General features: G+C 40.2%; 1 protein-coding gene across 1 annotated transcript in view; it reads left to right on the forward strand.

Moving 5' to 3' along the window:
- The first annotated feature begins 1,348 nt into the window (after nucleotides 1-1,348).
- Nucleotides 1,349-25,585, forward strand: part of GLIS1 (GLIS family zinc finger 1) — a 134,778-nt gene continuing 110,541 nt past the window's right edge. Inside the window, exons 1-2 of the mRNA XM_077825376.1 lie at nucleotides 1,349-2,410; nucleotides 5,280-5,303. Coding sequence (XP_077681502.1) covers nucleotides 1,349-2,410; nucleotides 5,280-5,303 — 1,086 coding nt within the window. The remainder of the gene's footprint in view (nucleotides 2,411-5,279; nucleotides 5,304-25,585) is intronic.

Genomic DNA, 25,585 nt, shown 5'->3' on the forward strand with positions numbered 1-25,585 from the left:
CATGTTTGACTCATCAGTAGCTATCTGGCTATACATGCTGCATATACAGGCATTGCTCACTCTACAGTTTTTCCAATTTTGTTTGAAATGTGGTTTCCTTAAAAACTTGCTGAATAACCATAGTTGCCTCAGTGTTTGCAATATTACCCACAATCCTCTGTAGTGTGAAATTCACCCATGCGAAGAGGGCCAGCACAAGCCCTATATATTACATAAGCTGTAGGAATATCTAGGGAACAGCTGCTAATAGTGAGAAATAATACAGACACAGTTATATCAGCTATGATAAATATTTATAAGAGAGATAAAACTTTGTGCTTTAGGGCATAAGCCAATCACTGATTTGCTGGAAGAAAATATTAGGAAAAAACTTCTCCTATAGGCAGGTTATTTAAAAATTGTCTGTTATGGACTCCTTTGCATGAGCCAATTTGTATTGCCCAGTGTTAGAACAGAACTAAATGGATCATGGATCTGATCTGATATGGCCATTCTTATGTTCCTAACCCTATTTAGTTACCTAAGGCATGGGTTCCTACCTTGGGGGTTGTGACTCTCAGTAGGATCTTGAACAAATGCCAGGGAGTCAGTGCTAACCTATCCTCACATTACCAAATGGCAGAGGGGGCCTGGCTAGATCCCAGCTAGATAAAAATGGGGTGCTCTGCTAGGGAAAAGATTGAGAATCACTGATCTAAGGCAGCTAGCAGGTTTTTTAAATTAATGATTATTGTAGATTGTAATAGTGGCCAGCAGTTCCAGTTATTTCTTTACATCCCCCTTTTTTCAGCTGATCAAATTTTTTCCTCAAACAAATGCCTTGTGAGTTGAAATGTTGTGAATTTTGTAATGGTGAATGTCTCTAGAGAGTGTGAACAAAATTAACGCTACCACTGTGAGCTATGGGAGAACTCCAAAACACTTTCCCTATGTGCTCTAACGAAAATGCTTGTGTTCAAAAAACTAAAAAATGGCTAAAGCTATCACACTTTTTGCTATGGTTTTGTCCAGTCTGTACATTGACCCTATAGATTATGATTGATGAGATGTCAGTAGTAGGGGTGGGGACGAGTTTGTGCAATGTGTAACCCACAGTGTAAAATTAATCCCATGTAAAATGATGCTACCTTTACAAGGCTACAGAGGAAACATTGCAGGTTTTTAAAAGTTAATTGTTGGAAGACACAGACAACGTGCAGTAGAGAATAAGTGGTTTCATTCTCCAGGGCGTAATAAATGTTGCATCTTGTACAAAAATCATAAATTCTCCCACAGTTGGTGATGTTTAATGAAACTGTATTACAGGTCTCCCAGGTTTCAGGACTCCATCGATTCTTCCACTTTGTGCATGAATGGAAGTCACCCAGCTCAGCACATTAAGCAAGAGTGCCCAGGTGATTATAAGGTTCTTTCGGAGGTTTCTGCACATAGAAGGACTACAGAGGGAATGGAGCTGCGAGCCTCTGGTAGTCTGCATCCTGAAATAGACCTAATGAATAATAGCTTTACAAATTCACTTTCATCATACTTGTTTAATAATGAACATAGCTCCTCCCTGGGTTCATTGTCATTTGGCAGCCCTCAACATTCAGCCAGGCTACAATCAAGCAACCTGAAGAAAAGATGCATCTCTGTTATGCCATCTTCAGCTGAAGGAATCGATATTACAGCTATTATCCGCACGTCGCAAACATCACTGGTCACCTGCGTGAATGGTCTGCGGACTAATTCGGCTGGCATTTCCTCTCATCCTTTGGAGGTCAGTCACCACAGTGCTCAGAAATCTTCTCGTCCTCAGTCTTGCTCTCAGCCTGGGAACCCTTGCAGTCTTCCCTCTCCTTCAGCATGCCTTGTACCTATTTCCACTGATTGTGACAGAGATGACTGTGATCCGCTACAAATGCAGCAAATAGAGGAAAATGCAAGTCTTAACCTTATGATGAATGGTACTAGTATGCCTCAGCAAGATGCCTCACACAGCAGCCAGAAGGTGAGTTTCTTAAAACAAGAACCGGTCGATGATTATTCCTCTAACACAGATCTCTTTCGGCATCGTCAGGGGCTGCCACCGCCGCCTTATCATTTACACCAGCAGCTAAGCCAGACTCAAGGGACGTTGCCTCATTTACACGTCTCCATGTCTCCAAAGTCCCTTCAGCCCAGTGAAGGAGATGAACAAGAGGTCAGCAATGGCACACAGGTCTGTCGGTGGATTGACTGCAATGCCACTTATGACCAACAAGATGGACTGGTCAGACACCTAGAAAAAACACACATTGACCAAAGGAAGGGAGAGGACTTTACTTGCTTCTGGGCAGGCTGTGTCCGTCGGTATAAGCCTTTCAATGCTCGTTACAAATTGCTGATTCATATGAGGGTTCATTCTGGAGAAAAACCAAACAAGTGTATGGTAAGTCTGGAATCTGTTGTTTGAACAGAAACATGCTACTCTGCTCACTCACTGGCTCTCTCTCTTCAATATTATTCAAATATAATTATCGTACTTTCCTGTAACTTGGTTTGTTCTAAGGAGAATTGGGGAAGGAACTTAATTTTAAAGGAAATGTTTGAGTAATAAATATTGTAGCTCTTGGAAAAGAGATTCAGTCCCCTTTATATGAAAGCTTAACTTTTAATACAATGGTTTATTTTTTTTAATATTCATTAAAGCATTAATAAAATGATGATCAAAGCCAGCAGCAGTCATTTAACGTAAAATAAGGGTCACTGAGCCTCAGGTGACATTTTAAATAAAGAAACATAAAACACATCTAATTAAATTCTTTTCATTCCTCCTTCTCAACAATAACCCATGGAGTTAATAGTGCAACAGTTTGAGATGGTAGTTCAGAAAAGAAAAAGAATCATATTAAGGATTTAAAATGGTTAAAAAATCTGCATATCTTGAGATTTTCTAAGATTGTTAGGGGTTGGATTTAGGAGGGTTGCTTTGTTTTTTGAACTAGGCAAAATAGAGTGTTCTGAAAAAATAAACCCCATTGTTCTCCTCTGATCAAGCTATAGTAAACAACATCAGCATTCCAAAAAGGAGGTCTTGAGAACAGCACTGTCTGCTCATCTGCATCCTATGACGATAATGTGGCCAAATTAAAATAGAAGTTAATGGCTTCCATGGAGCTTTCCATATGCAGGGAGCAGCGATAATATAAGACCTTGAATAGACTAGATAAAACTAAGCAAGTTTGACATGAGCTTCCAAACTGAGCCATGAGATTTTCAAAGCTTTCTTTGTGTACTGCTGTAAAAAAAAAAAAAAAATCAAAGGAATAATTGCACCAGCAGTTTACAAAATTTACAAAATTCCCCCCCATTATTGTATTGGTAGCAAAATCTTATTGCGAGAAATACTCATAAGAACGTTAGGACAGGATGAAGTCCATTATGGCTTGTGTGTGTTTATATATCTATATATGTAATTTGGTGCTAGAAATCTCTCAAGGCCTTGTGTCAAGTATTAACGATCGGTTGGAGGAGAGGAAAAGTAATACGCAACATTTTTTGCGTTGCCAGAGAATAATGCTATTATCACCTTAACAACTTTTCATTTGCCTTAGATATCTTAATAATGTTATCTTAATATTAGTATTCAATTCAATTAGTATTCCCGAAACCATGTATATGGAATAACAGTGGAAATAATGGAAATAGTGAGGCATCATTATTTAGTTGCTTGAGGTAAAATGGCACATTTTAAGAGTGACAACTGTATGTGTCTAATTTATCAAGCAGGAGTACTTATACAAATAATTACCTTTGGCCTCAGTTTCATAAGTAGCATCAACATCTCTTGTAAAAGCACTGAGGAATTTAAACTCTTTACAGTTATTTTTATTGCCGTAAATGTTAAAAGAACAATGAAAAACCCCTTTCTTATAAATAAAAATGTAATGAAACTGCTAAACCATCTGGATTTCTCAGTGGAACTGGCTTTTTAATCACTTACAAAGAAATGAAAACAATCTCTTCTCTTGATTTCTTTCAGGCTTTTTTAAAGAAAATGATAAAATGGGGAAACTTGGTTAGCTTTTCTATGATGATGAAAGACGCAGTAGAGAGTGCTAGATTTACTCAGGCAGGAGATGGAGACCCTTCTTCATTTTTGCTAAGATGCATATTTGACAGCTATTGTATAGCAGCTTTCTAATGTTACATTCCAGTCAGTGTTTGTATAGGACTCTGTGTATACCACAGAAGTTAGTTCATGTAACACTAAAAATTTTCCCCTTTCAGTCACTTTGTTAGTCTGCATTAAATAATAGGCTATTGACAACATCTCAAGAATTTAGTGTTGTGAAAGGCCCGACGAAAACCTGCATATTGGACATGCTGGAAATATGTATGTACTCTTGGCATGTAAATATATAAAGCTCTGTTTCATTACAGCTGACAGTGTAATCACTCCAGTACTCTGTGTGTCCCAGAGAGAATTAAGAGCATAACATCACACGAGCAGTTAACTCCTTCCATAACCAGAACAAAAATAGTGACTATCAGCAGGTAATAATAATTGAGACCTCGAGTCGTATGCTATAGTAAAACCGGACCTTTGAGGCACATTAAAAATGCATCTTTTCTGCAAGTCTAGCTTCCTGCTGTTGAAATTACTTGATCTAGCGATGCGAGATCTTAAGGCACAGACTCATCTCCTTAAAATTATTATCCTCAAATGGGGATCATTTGCTTGCTGAATTACATTCCATTTTTTAAAAAAGATTTCTTTGTGTTTTCTTTGTGCTATGATGTTATGCCATTTTACATTATTGATTATCTTTTGATGGGGTAATAGTTGTGCAGTTACCCCTGGAAATTAATAAGGCAATTCATTTTGCATCAATTGAGTTCTTAAGTTTTGTTTTGTTATGTTTAGTGGATTGCCCTGTTCAGTAACTTTGCATCTCTTGGTATTTGTAGTGGGGATTTTCTTTCATTGCTTACAATTACCCATTGTACACAATTCTACTTTGTTTTTGAGGGTGCTGATTTTCTTCTTTCTTTTGCCCGTTAAGATTGCTGGCCAAGTAGGTTTTGAGACTGTTTGGGGCAGTTAGCACAAATAGCGCTCAATCCATATAAATAAAAGTTTTCTTCCATGTAAAATTATTAATTTCTTATGACAGGCTTTGCTACTATGCACTGTAATAGACAAAGGAATTTTGGAATTCAAGCCACTTGAGAACAGGAAATACATGAGACATTTTGATTGAAAAGTAAATGGTCCACTAAAACTGCAGTTAATCCTTTTATTATCTTTCCAACAGCAGTTTCCACAATATTTTCATGAGGTAAGCTTCCTCCAGTCCAACTGTAACACTCTCATCATTACAGCTGGTTTAAATTTAGCTAGCATGCTTCTTTCTCTACTACCAATGGTTGAAAGGCAAAACGACATCTGCCGTAGAGGAACTACTGAGATTTTGGGTACTTCTTGTGCTTTCTGTATTTTGTTGCCAAAACCTGTACTCTGAGTATTCTGCTTTCCTATTCAGTTAAATATTCTAATTAAGCTGTGTCTTCTCTTCACTATGTTCCTTGTGTTTGATTTTTCCTTGGGCTCTGCAAGTAGTCTAAAGGAAACTACCTAATCTCTCTGCAATATCCTGTTATGTTTCATACTTAACTCATGTTGTTTTAGTTTTATTAAATTTGGGGTTCATCTGCATTATAATCAAAAATATATCCAACAAAAATAATGATGCAATGTACTTAAGACTTTAACTTTTGAAGATTAATTTCATGCTTTTTTAGATTTGATGTCCCAGACAATTGGAATTTTGATTGTCTGAGACAGCAAAAATTAGCAAGCTTAAATGGTTTTCATTTAAAAAAAATTTCTCATAGCTGCATCTTTTGTAGTCTTTCAGTTCTTCTAGCATTTTGGAGTATGGAATAATAGTGATCCCTAAATACTGTAGACTAACCATAAATCCCTGTTTGAGAATGTAAATATATGGCTGCTCGTTTAGTCTTTTTAGGCCTAAGATTGTTTGATTTGGATAAAACCACTACTGGGTAATCTCTTTCAGTCCCTCCTGCATGGTGGCAACTTCATAAAAAATAGACAACAAGGCTGCCATCGCTCTGTGTGTGTGTGTTTTCAAGGAACCCAATTTTCAAACTTGGGCAACTAAGAGTGAAGAGAAATAAGAAAATCTCTTTTCTACTTATGCAATTTATTTATGTTTATAGAAACTAGGCATCATGAATCGCTGTGCTCCTGTAAACCACCAGTGATAGGTGGCCTGTCTCTCAATCATTAATATCTCTAGTTCACTTATCTTAGAGAAGCGAACTATGTAGCCTTGTTTTCACTCTTCCTTTCTCTTGTCCAACCCTGTGGTGTCCTACACCTACTTGTCACATCTTGTTCCTTCTTTGATTGCAAGCTCTTTGGAGTAGACACTCTGTTTTATTTTATGTATGTACTGTATGCAGTGTACAAGGGGGGGACAAGCAGGGGCATGACCCCCACCCCCAATATTTGGCAGGGACACAGAATTCTTCCTTCCGCGGGGCCACAGCAGGGAGAGCGAGCTTCTCTGGCCCAGTGGCTATAGTGGGGATGCACAACATGCCCCACCAAAACTAGCAAAATTTTAAATTCCTGAGCATGCCCTTGGGCCTGGCTGGGGCCTTTGGTTGCAACTGTTGTACCAAAAAAACCCCACAACTACTTATGTTGTTAATAATTAGCCCTTTTAATCTAAACATAGTAACTTGTTAATCAGTTCACATGGGTAGGTATTATAATGGCCTCATTACAAATAAGGAAACTGAGGCACAACGAAGTTAAGTGATTTGCCTAAGTGTACCTAAAGAATATGCATCGGGGCAGCATTAGAACTCAAGAGTTCCTGACCGCAGATCTTGTGCTCAGGCCAGTACATCACGTTAGCTAACCATCTACCTCTTTAAAATTGCTACCCGTGTTCTGGTTCTCTGTACAAAGAGCTATATAAATAAGTAACTGTACTACTATGCTTTCTCTCTGTATGTTGTGTGGGTGGTTTAGAATTCCACAGGCCTTTTAAATCTTTAAGCATCAATAGGGCCTGATACATTCGGTAACTAATCAGGGGTTTTAGCTTGATTACTATACCTATGCTGAGTGGGGCATTCTAAGCAGATTCATGCTGCTAGCAGCCAATGGGAAATCTATGATCTCAGTAGCTAGTGAGTAGTTGCCAGCAGCAGCCAATGAGCAATCTATTTGGATCAAAATGCAGCAAGGTGTGTTGGGTACTGTAGCCTCTATAGGCTGTGGCTCCAGTCACGTATAGTATAGGGGACGATCCTTCATCAGCAGGGAAATTCTCTACTTGTGCATGCAATTACCTGATTTACACAACTATATGTGCATTGATGTGTGTGTAGTTTAAGGAAACTCAGATCCACCTCCTTTCTGTAATTCAGTTCCTTCATCTGTAAAATGAAGCTAATGCTGACCTACCTTTAAAGAAGTGTTGTAAGGACTATTTTATTCATGTTTGTAATGCATTTCCAGATCTCTGAATGGAGGGTGTTGTGGGAGCACAGAACAATAATGCACAGATGCCAGCGATAGTATTTTCAGAAATGCCAGTGTTGGCCTAACTTTGCTGCTATTAAAGTAATGGTAAAAAAACACTCATTCTACCCAAGAGTATAACCACATTCCCAGAGGTCCTTTTTTTTAATTGAATCTGACATACACATCTCCCATACAGCACTTCCTGATGCTGTCTAGGAACTGGAGGGTTAAGAGCTTTGTGTGGTGAGGAGGAGGACAGCAAGTAAGTGGTTTGGTGATGATACTACGTATATTTGTTTATTTAAACCACTGCAGATTGTCTGACGTTACAGATAGTCTTGAATGCACTGAAAAACTGGTCAGCAGGATGGCACATGGAATTTAACTTTGCACGTAAGCAAGTCTGAACTTTTTATATGCTATAGGTGTTTGAGCTCTGAATTTGCAGAATCCTGTGAAGCAAATGGTTTAGAAGTGATTGTGTGTAGTTGGCTCAATGAGGGTGATTATTCAGTGATCAGAGGCAATTAAAAAGAAAATGAAATTCTTTGGTGCATTAAAGAGAGAGAAGATAGCACAGACAATATTTTTATCCTAAAAGGCTTGGGACCTACCTACTTGAAGGACCACCTCTGTCCTCAAGCTGAACTGCCATAGGTACAGTCAGCAGAGATTCTTGTGCTGGATTCCTCTAGGCTTCTATGAAGGTCCTCAGCTTTGGAACCAGCTTCCCTCTTTGGGCCAAAATAATCCTAATTTGTTGACCTTCAGGGCATGCATGCATCTATTGGATCAGGCTGGTGCAGAGGGAGTGGTTTGATGGGGGTTTGATGTGTGTGGGATGGGATTTATGGGACCTCTACAAGAAATTGAGTTTTGGTGGCTGTTATGAGGTTGGCTGCTAATTGTTATCTGTGTTCCTCTAATTTGTGTCGGGACACCTAGGGTTTTGGATAGGTGCCCCTCTCTTTACATTTGCATAAATCTACATAAATCTAAAAAAATCAGTTCTTACTGCCACTGTTTAATGCCCTCTTTTAAAGGACTCTGTTCAACTTTGGTCATGCTACCTTCAGAAAGTGACATAGAAGATTGAAGAGATCAAGAGAAGGGTAATAAGGAAGGTTAGAGGTACAGCATGGGACTTTCATAAGAATTATTCCTTTCATAAGGAAGAAGACTCTATTTGCATGGGTCTTTATTTCAATTGACTTGATCAAATTATTCTGGGAGGGCATAGTTAACACATAAGTCACTCCATTCATTTGCTATCTATATGTCGGTTGGGCTGCGATGTTTATGCAGAGCCAATCACCATGGCATGTAGGCAATACTATTGACTCTTCATGAGAGAACCGGAAAACATCTATGAAAATAAATTCAGTGGGTTTAGAATCACTAAAAGGAAATACCACTCTAATACAGTGTGTACTCAAACTGTGAAACTCATTGTCATAAGACATAGTCAAATCGGATATTGTACCTGGGTTTTTAAAGGGCTGCGTAACTTCCTTACCACTGATAAAGTTTGTAGTTATGTAATCTAAGAAAACAGGAGTAATGAAGTACAGTTGTGTAGGAGGTAACCTGATCACCTGCTAGGTTCAAGGTTGGAATTTTTACCTCTCTGTACCACATTGCACAATTGGCAAGGTATATATGAGGCAGGGGGAGGTCACTTTCCTCCAAAGCAGCAGGTCTTAGTCAGAAAACTAAATACTTCAGGATGCTGAAGAAGCCTAACCAATGGCCTGGTCCAGTGTGAGGATTTTAATGAAGAGGGATTTTAATGTTCTCCCCAGTTACTGTGCCATTTGTCACTCCCATGTCATATGCAAAAGTGAACTAGTCACTCCAGAACTCTCCTCCAACATTGACCAGATTCATTCAAGCTCATTTTCTGATAATATAGGGTAAACTATGCCCAGAATCAAATCTTAAAATATATTAGCTGCAGCCTGCCATCTCTGGCTGCCAAAGACCAAAATTCCAGGCAGTGCTCTCAATCCTCCTTGGAAAATTTCTCCTAGGCTCTCTCTACCTCCCTTTACCCAACTGGCATGCAAAAATAACATCTCACTATCATTATCTACTTGTCACACACAACTCAGGGAACAGTGATGCTTTCTCATTGTAAGACACTCGGAATTATTTGCAGCTCTGCTATAGCCAGACTCTGGGTGATATTCCAAACAAAAATTCATTTGAAGCCCATTCTTAGCACAGATCCACAGACATCTTGAGGGGAGTCTCCTTTTGAAGATATCCTGGAACCAGCCTCCAACTCCCAAATCATTCCAGCTGCAATATCACAATATCAGTTTCTTTGCAACCCAGACCAATGGATTGGACCAAATAGTCGCATCTGAGGATGCAAAAGTTGAAAGTCCTTCCCAATTCCAAGCAGCTGGTTTGAAATAACTTCTAAAGATTTTAGCCTAGCTCACTATTTCCCATGTTGCAAAAGTGTGACAAGATTTCTCTCTCTCTGTGCATCTCATCTGGGATTGAATTGCCCATCGGTTTCACTGTATTGAATCTGCCCAGTGGTAAAGATCCAGTGATACAACCTAAACTAATCAGTTTTATTCTCCATCTAGTGATAAGTATTGCAAAGCAGTAAATATAATTGTGAGTTTTCTGTTCTCTGTAGGAAAGGCTTAATATTACAAAAATACCTAAAAGATATGTCCCAAAAGAGAGTGCCAAAAGTGTAATTTAGCTGAGTCTCCACACCATTTCAATAAGGCAGATTTTCTCCAGAAGGTCCAGTTAAGAAGGCTGTTCATAGTGGGCTCAACTGCAGTTGTTGAGCAGAGTGCAATAACCTTCAATCTGGAAGCAATGTGAGGATACTCGTATTATCAAAAATAATTTCACATACTCGTTTAGTCTTGCATCTGAATATTATTAATTTTATAATACAGAGGTTTGGTAGGCTTTAAAATTCTAAGCTCTAAAATAAAGCATTAGGGAATGTATTCCTGAGGTTACGTGCTTTGCTTTATTTGATTTCAAAGCATGTGCTCGATGGGAATTATTAAAAATGGCATGAGATTCTTCTGAAATTTCAGTGATTTAGCCTTTTTAAAAACCAATTAACCTCAAAGGGAAAAAAGTAGTTTGGATCACCCAACTGAGGGTTTGGTCAAATTAAAAAACAGTAAAATTAAATATTGTTAAAAAATTTGACAACAATATACTCATTAACATCTCTTATTAGGTCAGTACATTTTAATGCTGTGTATTATGAAATATGTCTTTTAATAATTATGCTAATCTGCATTTGCAGTCAGCACAAAGGCCTTATAGTGGAGTCTCAAGGGAGAAGGAGGAATTTTGTGCACATCAGAAACTTTATACAGTAATGTATACAGTTGGATCTCCACTCTAAAAAGAGATATTGTTATTTCAGGAAAAGCCAGCAATAGCTGGCCTTTTAACAATCTTATGAGAAATAAAAAGCAATGGTTGTCAGAGCATGATCTTTGTATCTGTGTACAGCTCGCTGTGAGGCCAATTTCTATACTCTTATAATGAGGAGTACTTTATTGGACAAGTAGTCTTGTAGATTTCAGTGGGGCCACTTGTCAGGTAAGCATGGGATTCACAAAGGTATTTAGGTGCCTAACTATGTCTTTGAATTCAAGGTGCTATTCAGCATGAGTAAATGTGTCAGAATCTGACCCTCTGTGACTTTTGGCAAAACACCTATTCCAAAGTTACCAAAAGCATCCATCAATTTTGGATAGCTCTTTTTGGAGGAGGGCGCAGATTGATAGTGCACCTGGATGCTAAGCACCAGTGAAATTCAGGTTCTAGATGTCTCAATGCATGTCTAGATGCATCCAGTAATTGAGTCACTGAAACTCAGTGGACACTTCTGGAAATTTTGGTATTAGCCTTTCTGTCCCTGAGATTCCCCCAATGTAAAATGGCACAGGGGTGTTGTGAGGACTAATGAATGCAAAGTATTTTTATTATTTCATGCATTGCATTAATGGGCCTAATAATAATAATAGATCAATAATAACACTTTATGCCTCAATAGCTCCTTTCATTTAAGGATCTCAAAGAGCTTTACAAACCATAATTAATCCTCACAATGGTGATAATTGTGACCACTTCACAGGTAGATAAACCCAGGCACAGATTCTGGGCTAAATTCTGCTCCCATTTACACAAGTGTGAATCCAGAATTACTCTGAATTTACACCTGTTCAAATGAGATCAGAATGTGGCCCAAAGAGCTTCACCTACAGCTTGCTCAGAGTCACACTGAGCCCTTGACAGAAATGGGAAGAGAAAGAACTAGTTTCTCTTTAATTGTTTTCTGTTCCAACTATTTCTTAAGCCTGCTTTGGGAACTGATCCTGTAAACCCTTATTCACACAAGGAACCACATCCACTTCTGTAGCATTACTCATATAAGTAAGGTTTGCAGGATCAAGCTTTTGTTTGGCTTTTGAAGACAATACTGTAGCTAATAACTGATCTGACTCTGTATAATGTCTTCAGGACACCTGTGTTTTTTGTGTAGAAAGGTAACTCTCAAGGTGTCGAGGGCAGTTTTTTTGCTGAGATACATGGTAAATAGCTATACATTTACATCACAGACGTCTGTCATTGCCTGCCTTTTCTATTCACATCTCTCTGCTAGTCACTGAAACAAAGAACAATGTGAGTTTTATTTCTGAGACTGGACTGGCTGTCTACAGCAGTATGCCCTCTGGCTCTCATTTTTTTATTATTGTGCATAGATAACATATGTGTGAAGAGATCCTACAGTCAGGTACAGCATAACTGCAATGTTAAATAATTGATCCTGATCTTTCGTTTGAAACTGCATCCAAGGCATTCAAAAGTGGGAAATGGAAAAAGCATGTTCTCATAATCCTGCTCAGTAAAGTTTGCACAACTGCTCTTTGTTTCATCATCCCAACAATAAATCTTTCATTTTTGCCAATTGAGAATGCCTACCAAATCTGCAAATGATTACTTCCCTGAATTGTGTTGGTATTCTTGCAATACATTTTTCTTACATGGGTAATGATAAAATAGGAGTCCATCAAAAATATTTTATTGCCTGGCTGAGAGCCTTTTACGAAGCACTTTTGATTCAGGGACATTCTTCCAAGTGTTTCAGAACCAATGCTTACAACTTTCCTTTAACCCCTGCAATGAGGTCAGGCAAGCAAAAACATTTCCTGGGAATGTCAAAATCAAAGTTAGTCAATCAGTGACTGGTAGAACATCAGTCTTGGGTATCAATTTAACCAGCAGCCCCTGGACTGGGAGTGAGAGCATGTTGCTTCAACATGTATTTGTAAAGGGTATTTTGTTACTGTTAGATTATAAGGCTGATGAATGTCAGACTGGTGGGAACCTTGTAAAACTAATCTGCTATATCCATATTGTATTGATATCATTTCTGGGTGTGTGTGTGTTTGTGTGAAAGAGAGAGCATGTGTGTGTATATATATATATATATATACACACACACACTCTTTCACACACACACATATATACATTCACACACACTAGAAATATACAATACCCATCTATACTTATGTATAAAATATGGTATTTGTATGTATAAGAGACGGAGGAAGAATTGTTGATGTCCTAACCAATGTCTTGGAAGACAGGAGCCTGAGATCCAGTCCTGGTTCTTACATTGACATGTTGTGTGGTTTTGAGCAGTTCGCTTCTCTTCTGACTCAGTTTTCTCATCTGCAGGATGGGGATAACAGTATTTACATGCCTTATTGGGGTGTTGAGAGGACTGATTAATTAGTGTTTGTAATGGGAAGCATTATCCAAATGTTTGGTACTAGTAATCATTATTTTTGTTGTAGAGCTCTATTCTGATGTACTAAGATTACATTTTTCATGCAGTATGAAAGATGGGTGGGTTGTTCAAATAATGCCAAAGGAACACAGTCACATACCAGTGTCTAGACGTGATTCATTAAATGGTGCAGCTGAATGCAAATATGAAACACTTCGCTCTTAAATGGCACCTTGCAAGTGAGGAAGATGCATGGATTTTTCTCCCCATTGAACAAGATGGGAAAGCTGTGACTCAGAGAGGTTAAATGACTTCACACAAGATCACACAGCAAGCCAGTGACAAAATAATGAATAGAACCCAAATCCCCAGATTGCTCTAACAGCTAAACATGCTTTTTCCGTAGAAAACAAGGGCCTTCTTGAATGACACAAGTCATAATACTTATACTCATAGGTGCTACCAATGAGTCTGCATCACAAAAGTTTGCATTTATAGGAAGCTGGCAGCAGACCTGTCTCAGTATTGTGTATCCTTGACAGTGCCACTTCTGATGTTTGAAAAGTTGCCTGCTTGCCTCTCTGCAATCAGTTCTCTCACCAGCCAAGACACAGGGCCTTTAAAATAAAGCAGAATGTCAGAAAATGTATAAAACCTTTTTTACAGTCATTTTACAGATGGTGCCATAGAGTATCTATGATTGCAAGAGATTGGTAGGATTTAAAGATTTAAATCTATGTGTATTGACCACATTCAGGGCTACAAACCTTCGTGCTTCAGGTCAAGAGCCAAACATAGGTCAAGAAATTTCCCCCAAGGGTAGGCTATGCTATAATATCCACCAGAGGTTTCTTGCATCTGCGCTGACGCTGCTGGTACTGGCCACCTTCAGTAGATGGGTCTCTGTAATGGTGTGAACTGAATGGACCACTGGTCAGAACTGCTATGGGAATTCCTATATTGCTAGTACTAGGATTGTAATATGATCTTTATGAAAAACAGCTATTCTGTTGCCTCTTTTAAAACACGCATATTTGGATTGATATTTCTTTTTAATACTGTAAAAAGCCTATCCAATGATCGAATAGCAGCCTTCAGGCTCTCATGTTTTAAACTGCTTGGAATTACAGGAGGTCTATTTCTTCATGGCAAATATCCATCTCCTAGGTTAGTATCTTTGACACTCATCTAAAGGATGGGAAATTTAAAAATGGTTGAGCAGATGGAGAGAGAGGCTTTTTAGGAATGATTAAGTATGTCTAGCTTACTCAAACAAGGACTAAGGGGGAAAACAAGGAAGGGGAGGAATTGTTTAGGAGGGTGCAGCGGATATAAGTAAGAGTAATAGGAAGAAGCTGACCAATGGGAAATTTGAAGTTGACCTTCAGTAAATATTTCCTAACTGGATCTACTAGAGTGTGGAATAATTTCCTAGTGAAATTAGTAGAAGCCCCATCATTTGAATCACTTAAAACTGGACTGGACAAAGCATTGAGAAATATATTGTAGCAAACCATCTTGAACTTTAACTGGGCTACATGACTTAATAGCTATCTTCCATTTCTGACTTACGCTGTTCTATGAAAATCAGTGTCTGAATAATGAGGCACATGATAAAGATGTGCATGAATAATCTACAATGCAAAAAAAAAAATCCATGGCTTCGCGTTTCAGAGCCCAGGTCACAGGGCTCGCACTACAGTGCTAAAAATAGCAGCGTAGATATTCCCGCTCAGGCTCTGAAATCTGGCAAGTGAGGTGGGTCTTAGAGCCTGAGCTGCAGCTGGGGTGGAACCTCTACTGTAGCGTGAGGCAGAGTATGTAGAAGGATCTGAGACTCTCTGCCACAGACTTTTTTTTTTTTTTTTTTTTTTTTTTTTTTTTGCAGTGTAGACATACCCATAGAAACACAGCTTGAAAATCAAGAACCGGTGAGCATCTGTGCTCCAAGGGCAGCATTAGTTTATTTAATCCTCCTCATATTCCTTTGATGTCAATGGGAATTGAAGATGACTGGTGATAAGCACCACTCAGGAAGCACCCAGCACTGTGTAGGATGGGGCCCATATAATCGTGTCCATCCAAGAATCGCAGAGCATTTTACAAATGTTTTTTAATTTTCCAGTGTTTAGAAGGGCACTTTCAGAATAGAGCAAGTATGAAAAGTAGCAACTGTGGGATAGAAAAATCGGTTTACTAGGGTAGCCGCTTTCTATCTTTCCTTTTTTATTATCAGATTCAGCTTATATTGGGATAAGATTTTTCTCCTTCACAGCTTTTCCTTCTGCTGGATGCTAATGCAGCATCTGTTCTATGCTTTTGACCTTGCCAGCCATTGCCACAGAAAGGAATGTGATGTGACAAATGGACAATTTTGACTCTACTGCAGAGTCAAGGATGTAGAGAATGTAGGCTGGGTATAAAGACCTGAACTGTAAAGGCCTGGTCCAAACTCCCTCAGAATTCAGGGGTGTTCAAATGCAGGCATTGAGGCAATCAAAGATTCAGAGTGAGCTGAATCTTCCCAAAAATCTGGGGCATTTGGGTCTGATTTTTTGGGGGGTGGGTTGACCCATCTCTAGTTAGGAAGGAGCAGCTCCTCACTTAAACACCAATATCTGTGCTGATGAAGAGACAAGGCAAGAAAATTAATGAACAAAAGTGTAAGATAGTTGACTTTATATTTTACTTTGGCATGTTTGAGATTCTGTGGAATTTTCTGGTGTTCATGAAACTTGCAGCATTCTAGTTCATCTTAGTAGCTGTAAAAATGACCTTAATATTTGCACCAGCAGTTCTGAATGAGCAGTTTCTTTTTTTTGTAGATGCGGGCAATCTTATTAGGTATCTATATGATGGATTTGCGTGTGCAACGTGGAGTTTTTTGCACACAGAACTATAGGTTGAGGCCCACTTTGAACATTCTTTCCCATAGGATGTGGGCTTCGATACATACAAGTTATTCGTAAAGAAATACATCCTATGAATTTCTGAATGGCGTACACTGTTCTAGGAGAGAAATGGGTGTAGCAGTCCTCCTACAGACTTTCATTCCAATTATTTATAACAACCCTGAAGAACCTAATGTTATGTGTTGAACTTTTTTAGCTGCTCTGTTTTCAATGCTAATGAAGTACAGGCCAGTGGAGTTTTGCCAGCTTACACCAGCTGGCATTTGGCCCTATTTTTGCTGGTAGTAAAAGATGTAGGGTAAAGAAAACATTTGAGAGTGGGTTTGTGGGAATCTGTGACAGTTGTCCTCTCTTTTCTGCTTTGGGAGAACAAAAGTCAAAATGAAGCCTGGCTGTTTCTATATTATGCTTAGTAAAACTGCTGAATTTTTCTAAGTGCATCCAATGGAAGGCAGTGGTAGACATAAAACTCTAGCCAGTTCATTGCATGTCTTTCCCTCAGTGGTACACTTTGTGACTTCACATTTAACAGATGTGTACAAATTAGAGCATGCCAGTTTGGAGGGGTTAGGTCAAAAACAAAATCCATCCAGATCTTAGCATATGAGTCTATGGTAACCTGAGAAATTTTCCTTTTATCAAGACGAAAATATATCTCAGTTTATAAAGTCAAAGGGACCAAAATATTTGCAGTAATTGTAAAGAGAGTCCTTAAAGACAAAGACTATATACTGCTGATTATCTACACAGAGGTGGAATTTGCATTAGTGTCATTTATATTAATTAGATTTCCATATATGGCTCTAAAACAGTAAATGGCTCTTAGACTTTTGAATGCTTGTGTATCCGTAAGTACATGGCAATCCTAATTTATTAGTGTGACCAGTCTTCTGTGTCTTAGCATTTCATCATGAATGTTCCTTAGTTGCAAAAGTTTGTGTCTCTATGTATGTTTTCATTATTGGGATGAATGTTATTTAAGTTCACACTAAACTAATTTACTTTGGAGTTTTCAGGCTCAGTTTTCCAGAGACAAATTGTAAAAGCATCTAAATGCAACTTAAACAAAACCATATTTTTTCATAAAAACATGGCACTGTATTACTCCAAATCTATGGTATTGTGCCTAGGAATTACTTAAAGTACAGAAATCCACTGTGCAAAGTAGCCACCTTAGACATAACAGACTGTTAAACCAGTATATTAAATTGTATGCTTTTGATGGCAATGTTGCACTGAAAATGTTGTAATTGTTTTAACTCTGTCTCTTCATGCATTCAAAGGCACTGTTGTTTATTTAAGAAAATAGTAAATATAGCATACTGGTGAATTTAGCTTAAGTGCAGTTACTAGTAAACAACTGCAGTGGGACTGTCTAATTACCAGGACTGATTGCAGCCAATTTTAATTAAACCTGTGAAAGATGAAGAACACAGAGAGCCCTTAATCCTGATTTCCAGTTTGTTCCCACATTTGTGCATGTATAATAGCTTTATTCATGGCCTGAGTCAGGGTCTGATAAATTTTGATAAATGTTTTGTAATGTCATAGAAGCAGACACAGCATTTACCTTTCAAATTGTTGCAGGCTTTTTTGTTTTTATTTTGTTTTTTGGGGGTGACATGGTGGTTATCTCGATAAATGTATAGAAATATTTTCTAAAATAAGGGTAGATTTCTGTCCTCAGGCATGGAGGAGTGGATGCAGGGGGGTAGCAAAGCAGCTGGAATCCCAAGGAGGAATTCTGGCTAATTCAGGCAACCTGGGAGAAGGTGCAGCCTGCTCCCTGCTCTGCAAGACTGGTGCTATGTCCCTACCCCTCATCCTCTCTTGGATAATTAGTGCCTATGCGAGTGCTCTGAAGAAGAAGGACCGTACTCCCCAATGGCATTCTGGCCGGCCCTTGTCTGCACAAGGAGGGTCTTGCTCCATCCAGAATCTAGCTTTAACTCTCTGCAAACTCCTAGAGCCAATTCCTCACTGCATTGAAATCCCCCTGCAAAACTCCCCTTGACCTCTAGGGTAGAACTGGAACCACAGACTAACTACAAAAAGAAAAGGAGTACTTGTGGCACCTTAGAGACTAACAAATTTATTATGCTCAATAAATTTGTTAGTCTCTAAGGTCCACAAGTACTCCTTTTCTTTTTGCAGGTACAGACTAACATGGCTGCTACTCTGAAGACTAACTACAGTACAACTTTGACTAACCAAATCCCAGTTAATCAGCGTGTGGTTATTAGAGCTGGGTGGGAAATATTTCTCCCATCCCATGAGAATTTTCAACATTTTGAATTTTTTTCCCATCTCAAGCTGGGACAACATGTCAAAATCTTGAAAAATTCCAGTAATTGAAATTCAGAACATGTTCTAACGTGGGGTGAGACAGTTTAGGAGGCTTTGAAGGGCAGGTTTGGTAGATATGTAACATGCATCTGATTGCATCGTCTGCTAGCTTTGCTTTCTTGGTGAATTCCCTGGTGATTGCATATTAAGTTATATACAGCAGGAAACATTAGCATCACACAGAGCCCTGTGTTATAGGCAGTTATTTCCCACTGAGGCCAGTTTTCCTTTAATCTAAGCAGAAAACTCACGCATGGCTTTTTTGCCTAACACTGTACTTGTATTCCCCAATATGGACCGTGTTTTGTGCCCTAGGGTATGTCTACACAGCCAAAAAAAGGACCCGTGACAGTGAGTCTCAGAGCCTTGGTCAACTGGCTTGGGCTTGCTCTGCTGGGCTAAAATTAGCAGTGTAGATATTCGTGCTCAAGCTGGAGCCCAGGCTCTGAAACTTGGTGAGCAGGAAGGGTCTTGGAGCCAGGGCTACGGCCCAAGCCGGAACATCTGCACTGCTATTTTTAGCTCCACGGCACAAGCCCACGATCCCGAGTCAGTTGACCCGGGTTCTGGGACTCTCTGCCATGGGTTTTATTTTATTTGCTGTCTAGATGTACCCTTAGTGGTTACTTCAAGAGAATGTGCAGAAAGCCAAAACAGGAGGGAAACCACAGGGAAAAGGACAGTCCGACCTAAATTCATAAGCGACATCAATTTAGGAGTAAAATCGTGGGTGGTGACAGCAGCAGCTGCTGCCGCTACTTTGGGCTATGCTAGAAGATTCAGTTGCATGCCAGGGTGCTCCTGAGGGTATCAAAGTCAGGACTAAAGAGAGAGGTTGCAGCTAGGGTTGCCAACTTTCTAATTGCAGAAAACTGAACACCCTTGCCCCACCTCCTGCCCTCCCCTACCCCACCCTGAGGCCCTGCCCCTTCTCTGAGCCCTTCCCTCTATCGCTCACTCTCCCCCACCCTCACTTACTTTCACTGGGCTGGGGCAAAGGGTTGGGGTATGGGAGGGGGTGTGGGCTCTGGAGTGGCGCTGGGGATGAGGGGTTTGGGGTTCGGGGGGGGCTCCAGGCTGAGGCCAAAGGGTTTGGAATGCAGGAGCAGGCTCAGGGCTGGGGCAGGGGGTTGGGGTGCAGGAGGGGGCTCTGGGCTGGGGCAGGGGATTGAGGTGCAGGACAGGGTGCAGGCTCTGGCTGGGGTTGTGGGCTCTGGGATGGGGCAGAGGATGAGGGGTTTGGGGTGCAGGAGGGGGCTGCAGGCTATGGCTGAGTGGTTTGTAGTGCAGGAGGGGGCTCAGGGCTGAGGCAGGGGTTTGGGGTGTGGGAGGGGGTGCGGGGTGCAGTCTCTGGGAGGGCGTTGGGTGCGGGAGGGGGCTCAGGCTGGGGTAGGGGCTAGGGTGTGGGAGGAGGTATGGGGTGTGGGCTCTGGGAGGCGGCTCAGGGCTAGGGAAGGGGGCTGCGGTGTGGGAGGGGGTTCAGTCTCTGGGATGGAGTTTGGGTGCAGGAGGGAGTTCTGACCTGGGGCAGGGGGATTGGAGTGCAGGCTCCTGTCAGGCAGCGCTTACCTCAGGCAGCTCCTGGTCAGTGGTGCAGCAGGGCTAAGGCAGGGTTCCTGCTTGCCCTGGCTCCTTGCTCCTTCCAGAGGCGGGCAGCATGTCTGGCCCCTAGGTGGAGGCATGCGACCAGGCAGCTCTGTGTGATGCATGCTGCCTACACCTGCAGGCACCATCCCCTCAGCTCCCATTGGCCTCGGTTCCCAGCCAATAGGAGCTGCAGAGGTGGCAGTGGGGGTGGGGGCGGGGGCAGCACATGAAGCTTCCCTGATGGCCCCTGCACCTAGGAACCGTACATGCCATCCACTTCCGAGGAGCTGCGCAGAGCCAGAGCCTGCCTCAGCCCCGCTGCGCCGCTGACCGGACTTTTAACGGCCCAGTCAGGAGTGCTGACTGGAGCCTCCAGGGTCCCTTTTCGACTGGGCGTTCCGATCGAAAACCGGACGCCTGGCAACCCAAGTCATAGTACTGGCAGGCAATGCAAGTCTGCAGATGGGTTCACCCATTTACCAATGGATTTTTGTTGGTTGCTGAAGTCAGTAAAAAGTTGAAAATCCTGTTTTTACTCCTCCTTTGTAGTGTCCAATATCTTGAGGGAGCTGAGGACTTCAGCATGTTGCAGTAGAACACTAAGTACAGTAGGACCCTAGTGCAGGAAAGAGGATTTCTATTTTTAAGTGTTCAGGAGGCGCTTAACCACTGTGGTGATGGGGTTTGTACTTGGAAACAACATACATGAAGTATTCAGTACAAGAGAGAAGAGTAAGTTCATGTTTCAGGAAGCAGGCTTTATTTCTTCTCTAAGAAGGGAGACAGCAGCTGTGTTGGAGGCCTGTGACCCAGCTGCAATCCTGCCTATGTGTTTTACTTGGATATTTCTGATCTTGCTACCTTCTTGGTTGGCTTCTTTGGTTTGAACTGCAGAGCTGTCTCCAAGGTGGTGGTGGTTATTTTGGCAATGGGCTTCCTGCGTTCTGGATTTATTTCTTAACAGTAATTTTGAGTCCAAAGGACTTTACATATTTGTTAACAAAGTAAATGTAGAGCCTAAAGACTTCTCCTCTGGCTTTGGTCATATGGGAGGCCACTATTTTCTTAAATGTTGTTTAGATTTTCACTGATATCACTATTCATCTCTGCTTGTTGTTAGAGTACCAGTTCCAGTGAGGAACAGAGTTCAGATTGTGAGGAAAGATTTTTTTTTTTAAGTTCAAAAATCCCATCAAAGTTTTAGAAAAATAAATAAAATGTGCATGCAGAAATAATGTAAAAAAACAAACACCAAATAGCCTGAAAACGGGGGGGAAACGGAGGGGATATCAGCAGTTACATTATATTATTTAAGAATCCATTGTTTGGTCTTTGAAAGTGCTGCTCAACAACAATGGTGAGTCCTTGAGTCATCCAGCATTTGAACATCCAAAAAAAGTCTTGTGGTTGTTCCATCGTTCTTTTCACACAATCCCAAATGGTACAATAATTAATGGCAGTAATTTATTTTTTGCATAAAGGGCCTGATCCAAAACCTACCAAAGACCAGGGAAACATTCTCATTGATTTCAACAGGCTTTGGAGTAGACCCCTCTATTTTCAAACTTGTATGTATTCAATTAAAGAAAAATGTGTATGTAAACCACTGGTTACAAAGTTTGGAAAATCTTTCCAATCCTGTAGATTCAGTTTAAGAAACATTGTTGTAAAACTATCTAGGAACCTTGGGGGGGAAAGCAGGGGAGGGAAGGGCATGCTGTGCTGGCCGTATTAGGGTGAGGCGCCTGGCTGGGTTTACAGCCTCAGCCTAGGTATGCAACAAAGTGTGTGACCCTTTAGTGTATATATGTCACATCTTTCAACCTGTTATGCTCATTTACGTGTGTCCTGCTGAAGTCTGATGCTTTGCCAAAGTTGTGTGTAAATGTGTATACACAGAATCATAGAATTGTAGGACTGGAAGGGACGTTGAGAGGTCATCTGGTCTAGTCCCCTGCACTCATGGCAGGACTAAGTTATAATATAATTACATATAATATTAACTATTCTAACCATAATTGTATCTATAGATAGACATATATAGATAGATAATAAAATGTATTTGTAATATAGTGCTATAAATGGGCATAGTGTTTGTGTGTGGATGATTTACATATATAAGTAAGTTTCCTATAGTATACATAGCCAATATAAATAAATTCTTTGTCACGGTAGTGGTTTTTAATCTATATATTTGCCTTACAAACTAGTAGGTAATAATTTAATACAAAAGGTCCTTCCAAAAATGCAATTAATGTCTTTTGTTATACTTTCTCTGGGTTTAATAATCCCCTCTTCCAGATTTATATTGGTTTTTGGAAAGTAATGCTTATTAGAGTGTTTTTCCAAATTGGCCACAATAATCCACTGAAATCTGCCAACTGAATCATTGCTATGCTTGTGACATTGCCAGGATTGCCTGACAGTTATTATTGGGGTCAGAGGGGGAGGCGGGTAAAGGCTTCATAATATGTTACTGTTATTGATACCTCAGCTATGGTTCTTATACTTGGATTGAAATGTTTACAGAATTATATGTGAAAGAGCAGCATAGTTATGATGGAGGCATAGATTTACTGATTTCCGTAGGCAATTGTATTTTGTTTTGAGCATATTTAAAATCCTTTTTGCAGATCAAGGAAATACTTGATAATGTTCCACACGCAAACTCCCCACTTCCACCACCACTGGCAAGCATCATACCAGACCACTATTAAAAGCTGGCATTTGCTGGCTGTTAGACACATTGGCGTTTGAGACTATTAGTTTTCTTTTATATGTTGCATCGGAGAGACTTGCCATAACTGGGTAGCAACACTTGGCAAAAATTTATGTATGTTTTTAAAGCTTCTCCTGAACTTGCAAGTTCACTTACAGACTCTGATTCTGCAGCAGCTCAACGTGCAGAACTTTCATAAACATTCATGGGCAATCCACATGCTGAGCTGTTGCAGAACTGGGCCCTCGTCTAAGGTTATGTCTGCGCTGCCCATGGTTTGGACTGCTGGCGGCACCAGCAGTAATGAGCACCAGAGTGCTGTGCCATAACTCCCTGTGTAGATGCTGCATGCAGACACGAACTAAAGGGTTCCTAGTTCACTTTAGTGTAGTCCTCTTCAAACAGGACTCCGTTAATGCAAACTAGGAAACTTAGTTTGCGCCTGCAGCATCCACACGAGGGAGTTACAGTACAGCACTTTGGTGTGTACTGCTATTCACACCCCTATAGTCCGAACTTTGGGGCAGTGTAGACGTAGCCTAAGGGGCACACTTTCAGCAGGTCTCACTTGTCTGGCCTAAAGGTAAATAAAATAAGGCCACGGGCCAGATTTCAGTGGGAGTTAGATGTAGTGCTTAATTTGTGCCAGGGCTGACTGCTCGGCACCTCCAGGCTTGGCAGTTCATAGCCCCAACATCTCTGGGCTTGCTGCATCAGTTATGAAAATAAAAAAATTGCTTGAGCCCCAGCACCTCTTTCATTACAAATTAAACACTGGTTAGGTGCCTTAATTCGTTTAAAAATCTGTCTTCAAGACTGTGTCCAGCAATTCCCTGGTTGTGCCAGTGGGGGAGAGACATAATGGCAGCCTTTCCACTGAAGGCGCACCAGGATTATGCAAGGATAGTGCTACTGTTGGCACTGGCCTTACAAAGGAAACAGGATGGGCAGAAAGTGCCTTTCCTCTGTGACACTCTGGAGTGATTTGTCTCTCTTCCAGGCAGATGTCTCCTGACGGTTTCCCTGAGGCAGTGTGTCTATGCTCCTGCCCCAACAAAGATCTGTGCCTTAAAGGAACAATTGAGCACCTAAGCCTACTGAGTTTTTGAACATGGAGTTTATTTTCTGCATTCATAAATATATTTTTTTTAAACATTCCAACTGACTAATGAGAATTACCTTTGATGTAAGAAATACCAGCATGCCATGCAGATGACTGACAAAATAACACACAGGAAAGCTGACATGTAGGCAAATGTTGTATGCACCTGTCACAATTCTGTATCTTCTGCCATCCCACTCAGATACATGGGTGACAATCACGTTGTTGACTAAATATCAAATCTAAAGCAAACGTAATTTATATGAAGGAGGAAGGCAAAACTTTTGTTTATTCCCCTGTATAATGCTGGGTTTGGTCAGACTCAAAATATCAGATCTAGGATCCACATGCAGCCAGTTTTATCACATAATATGTACCCATGGAAGCCACAATTTGGAAAAATAATTAGTGCTTTTAGGTGCCTCAATTTTTGGGTGTCCATCTTGAGACACCATATGGGGGCCTAGATTTTCAGAAAATACTGAGCACACGCCCTGTGAATATCAGGACTTTTGACCAACACGAATAAGAAGCTTTCCTTTCTTAAAAGTGGCTTCTGTGATACAATATGTCCTTCATGCCTGTTGTGCCTGTCTACACTTTTTAATCCCAGCAAGCACTAGTATGGCTCTCCCTTCTTGTTTCAAAGGCACAAGTCATAAGAGCTTAGATATTATCATTTTGTGTCAAGTATTTTTATGTATTTATTTGCAACTCCATCTTTTTTATGATGAAAACTTGTTTTCCTTTTTATTTGTATATTGCAAACTAAATGATTGGATCATGTCAATTCCAGTATGATCAGAAAAAAGTTCTCAAACAAAGATCCGACATAACACCAGCTCTGGTTTTATATACATATAATTTCCAATTTAGTAAGCATTCGAATGCAAAATAATGATTTAAAGCAATAAATTTCCTCTGTGTTGTTTTTGGCACTAATAATTCCCCAACTACTGGCCAATGTGAAAGTCACATCCTTGTTGTGATACTTTCCTGATAGCCATTCCCCTCTGTGTCACTTTTCAAGTAAGGGTCTCTTTCATCTTTCTTAACATTTGAAAATGAAGTAACATATGTATGCAGTTAGCCCTTTATGCATCTATCTCTGCTGTGGCAAGCTTGAGCTACAGACAAGGTATGAGGGATCAACACTGTTTACACTTGAACACTAAATACTTCAATTAGTACAAGTTAATCAGTCTGCCGAAATAGAACTCTTTAATTTTAATAGCCTTATAATTTGTAACAAGTTTTAGTGCTCTGATTGGAACAGAAGCATGTTTTAAATGTCGTTTATACCATTTCAAACTTAAACATAAATCTAATTTAGCTTTTAAGGGGATTTTGTGGTTTTCTAGGCATTATGAATTTTTTCTTTCTGCATTATGCAGGGTGAATTCTGTAGAAATCAAACCAAAATAAACCTGAGAAAAAGATTGATTCCTTTTCTAATGTTTTTTATTATTGCATCCCAGCTTTGGACAAGAGTTTGCATTGGTAGAGGAGGATACAACATTCTATTCAGGCTCAGCCTGCTAATTTACGCTGTATCATTATAAAAGTCATAATGATCCACAGTAACTAGTAACAGGCATTG

Source organism: Eretmochelys imbricata, chromosome 8 (assembly GCF_965152235.1).
Source record: "Eretmochelys imbricata isolate rEreImb1 chromosome 8, rEreImb1.hap1, whole genome shotgun sequence".
NCBI classification, from domain to species: Eukaryota; Metazoa; Chordata; order Testudines; family Cheloniidae; genus Eretmochelys; species Eretmochelys imbricata.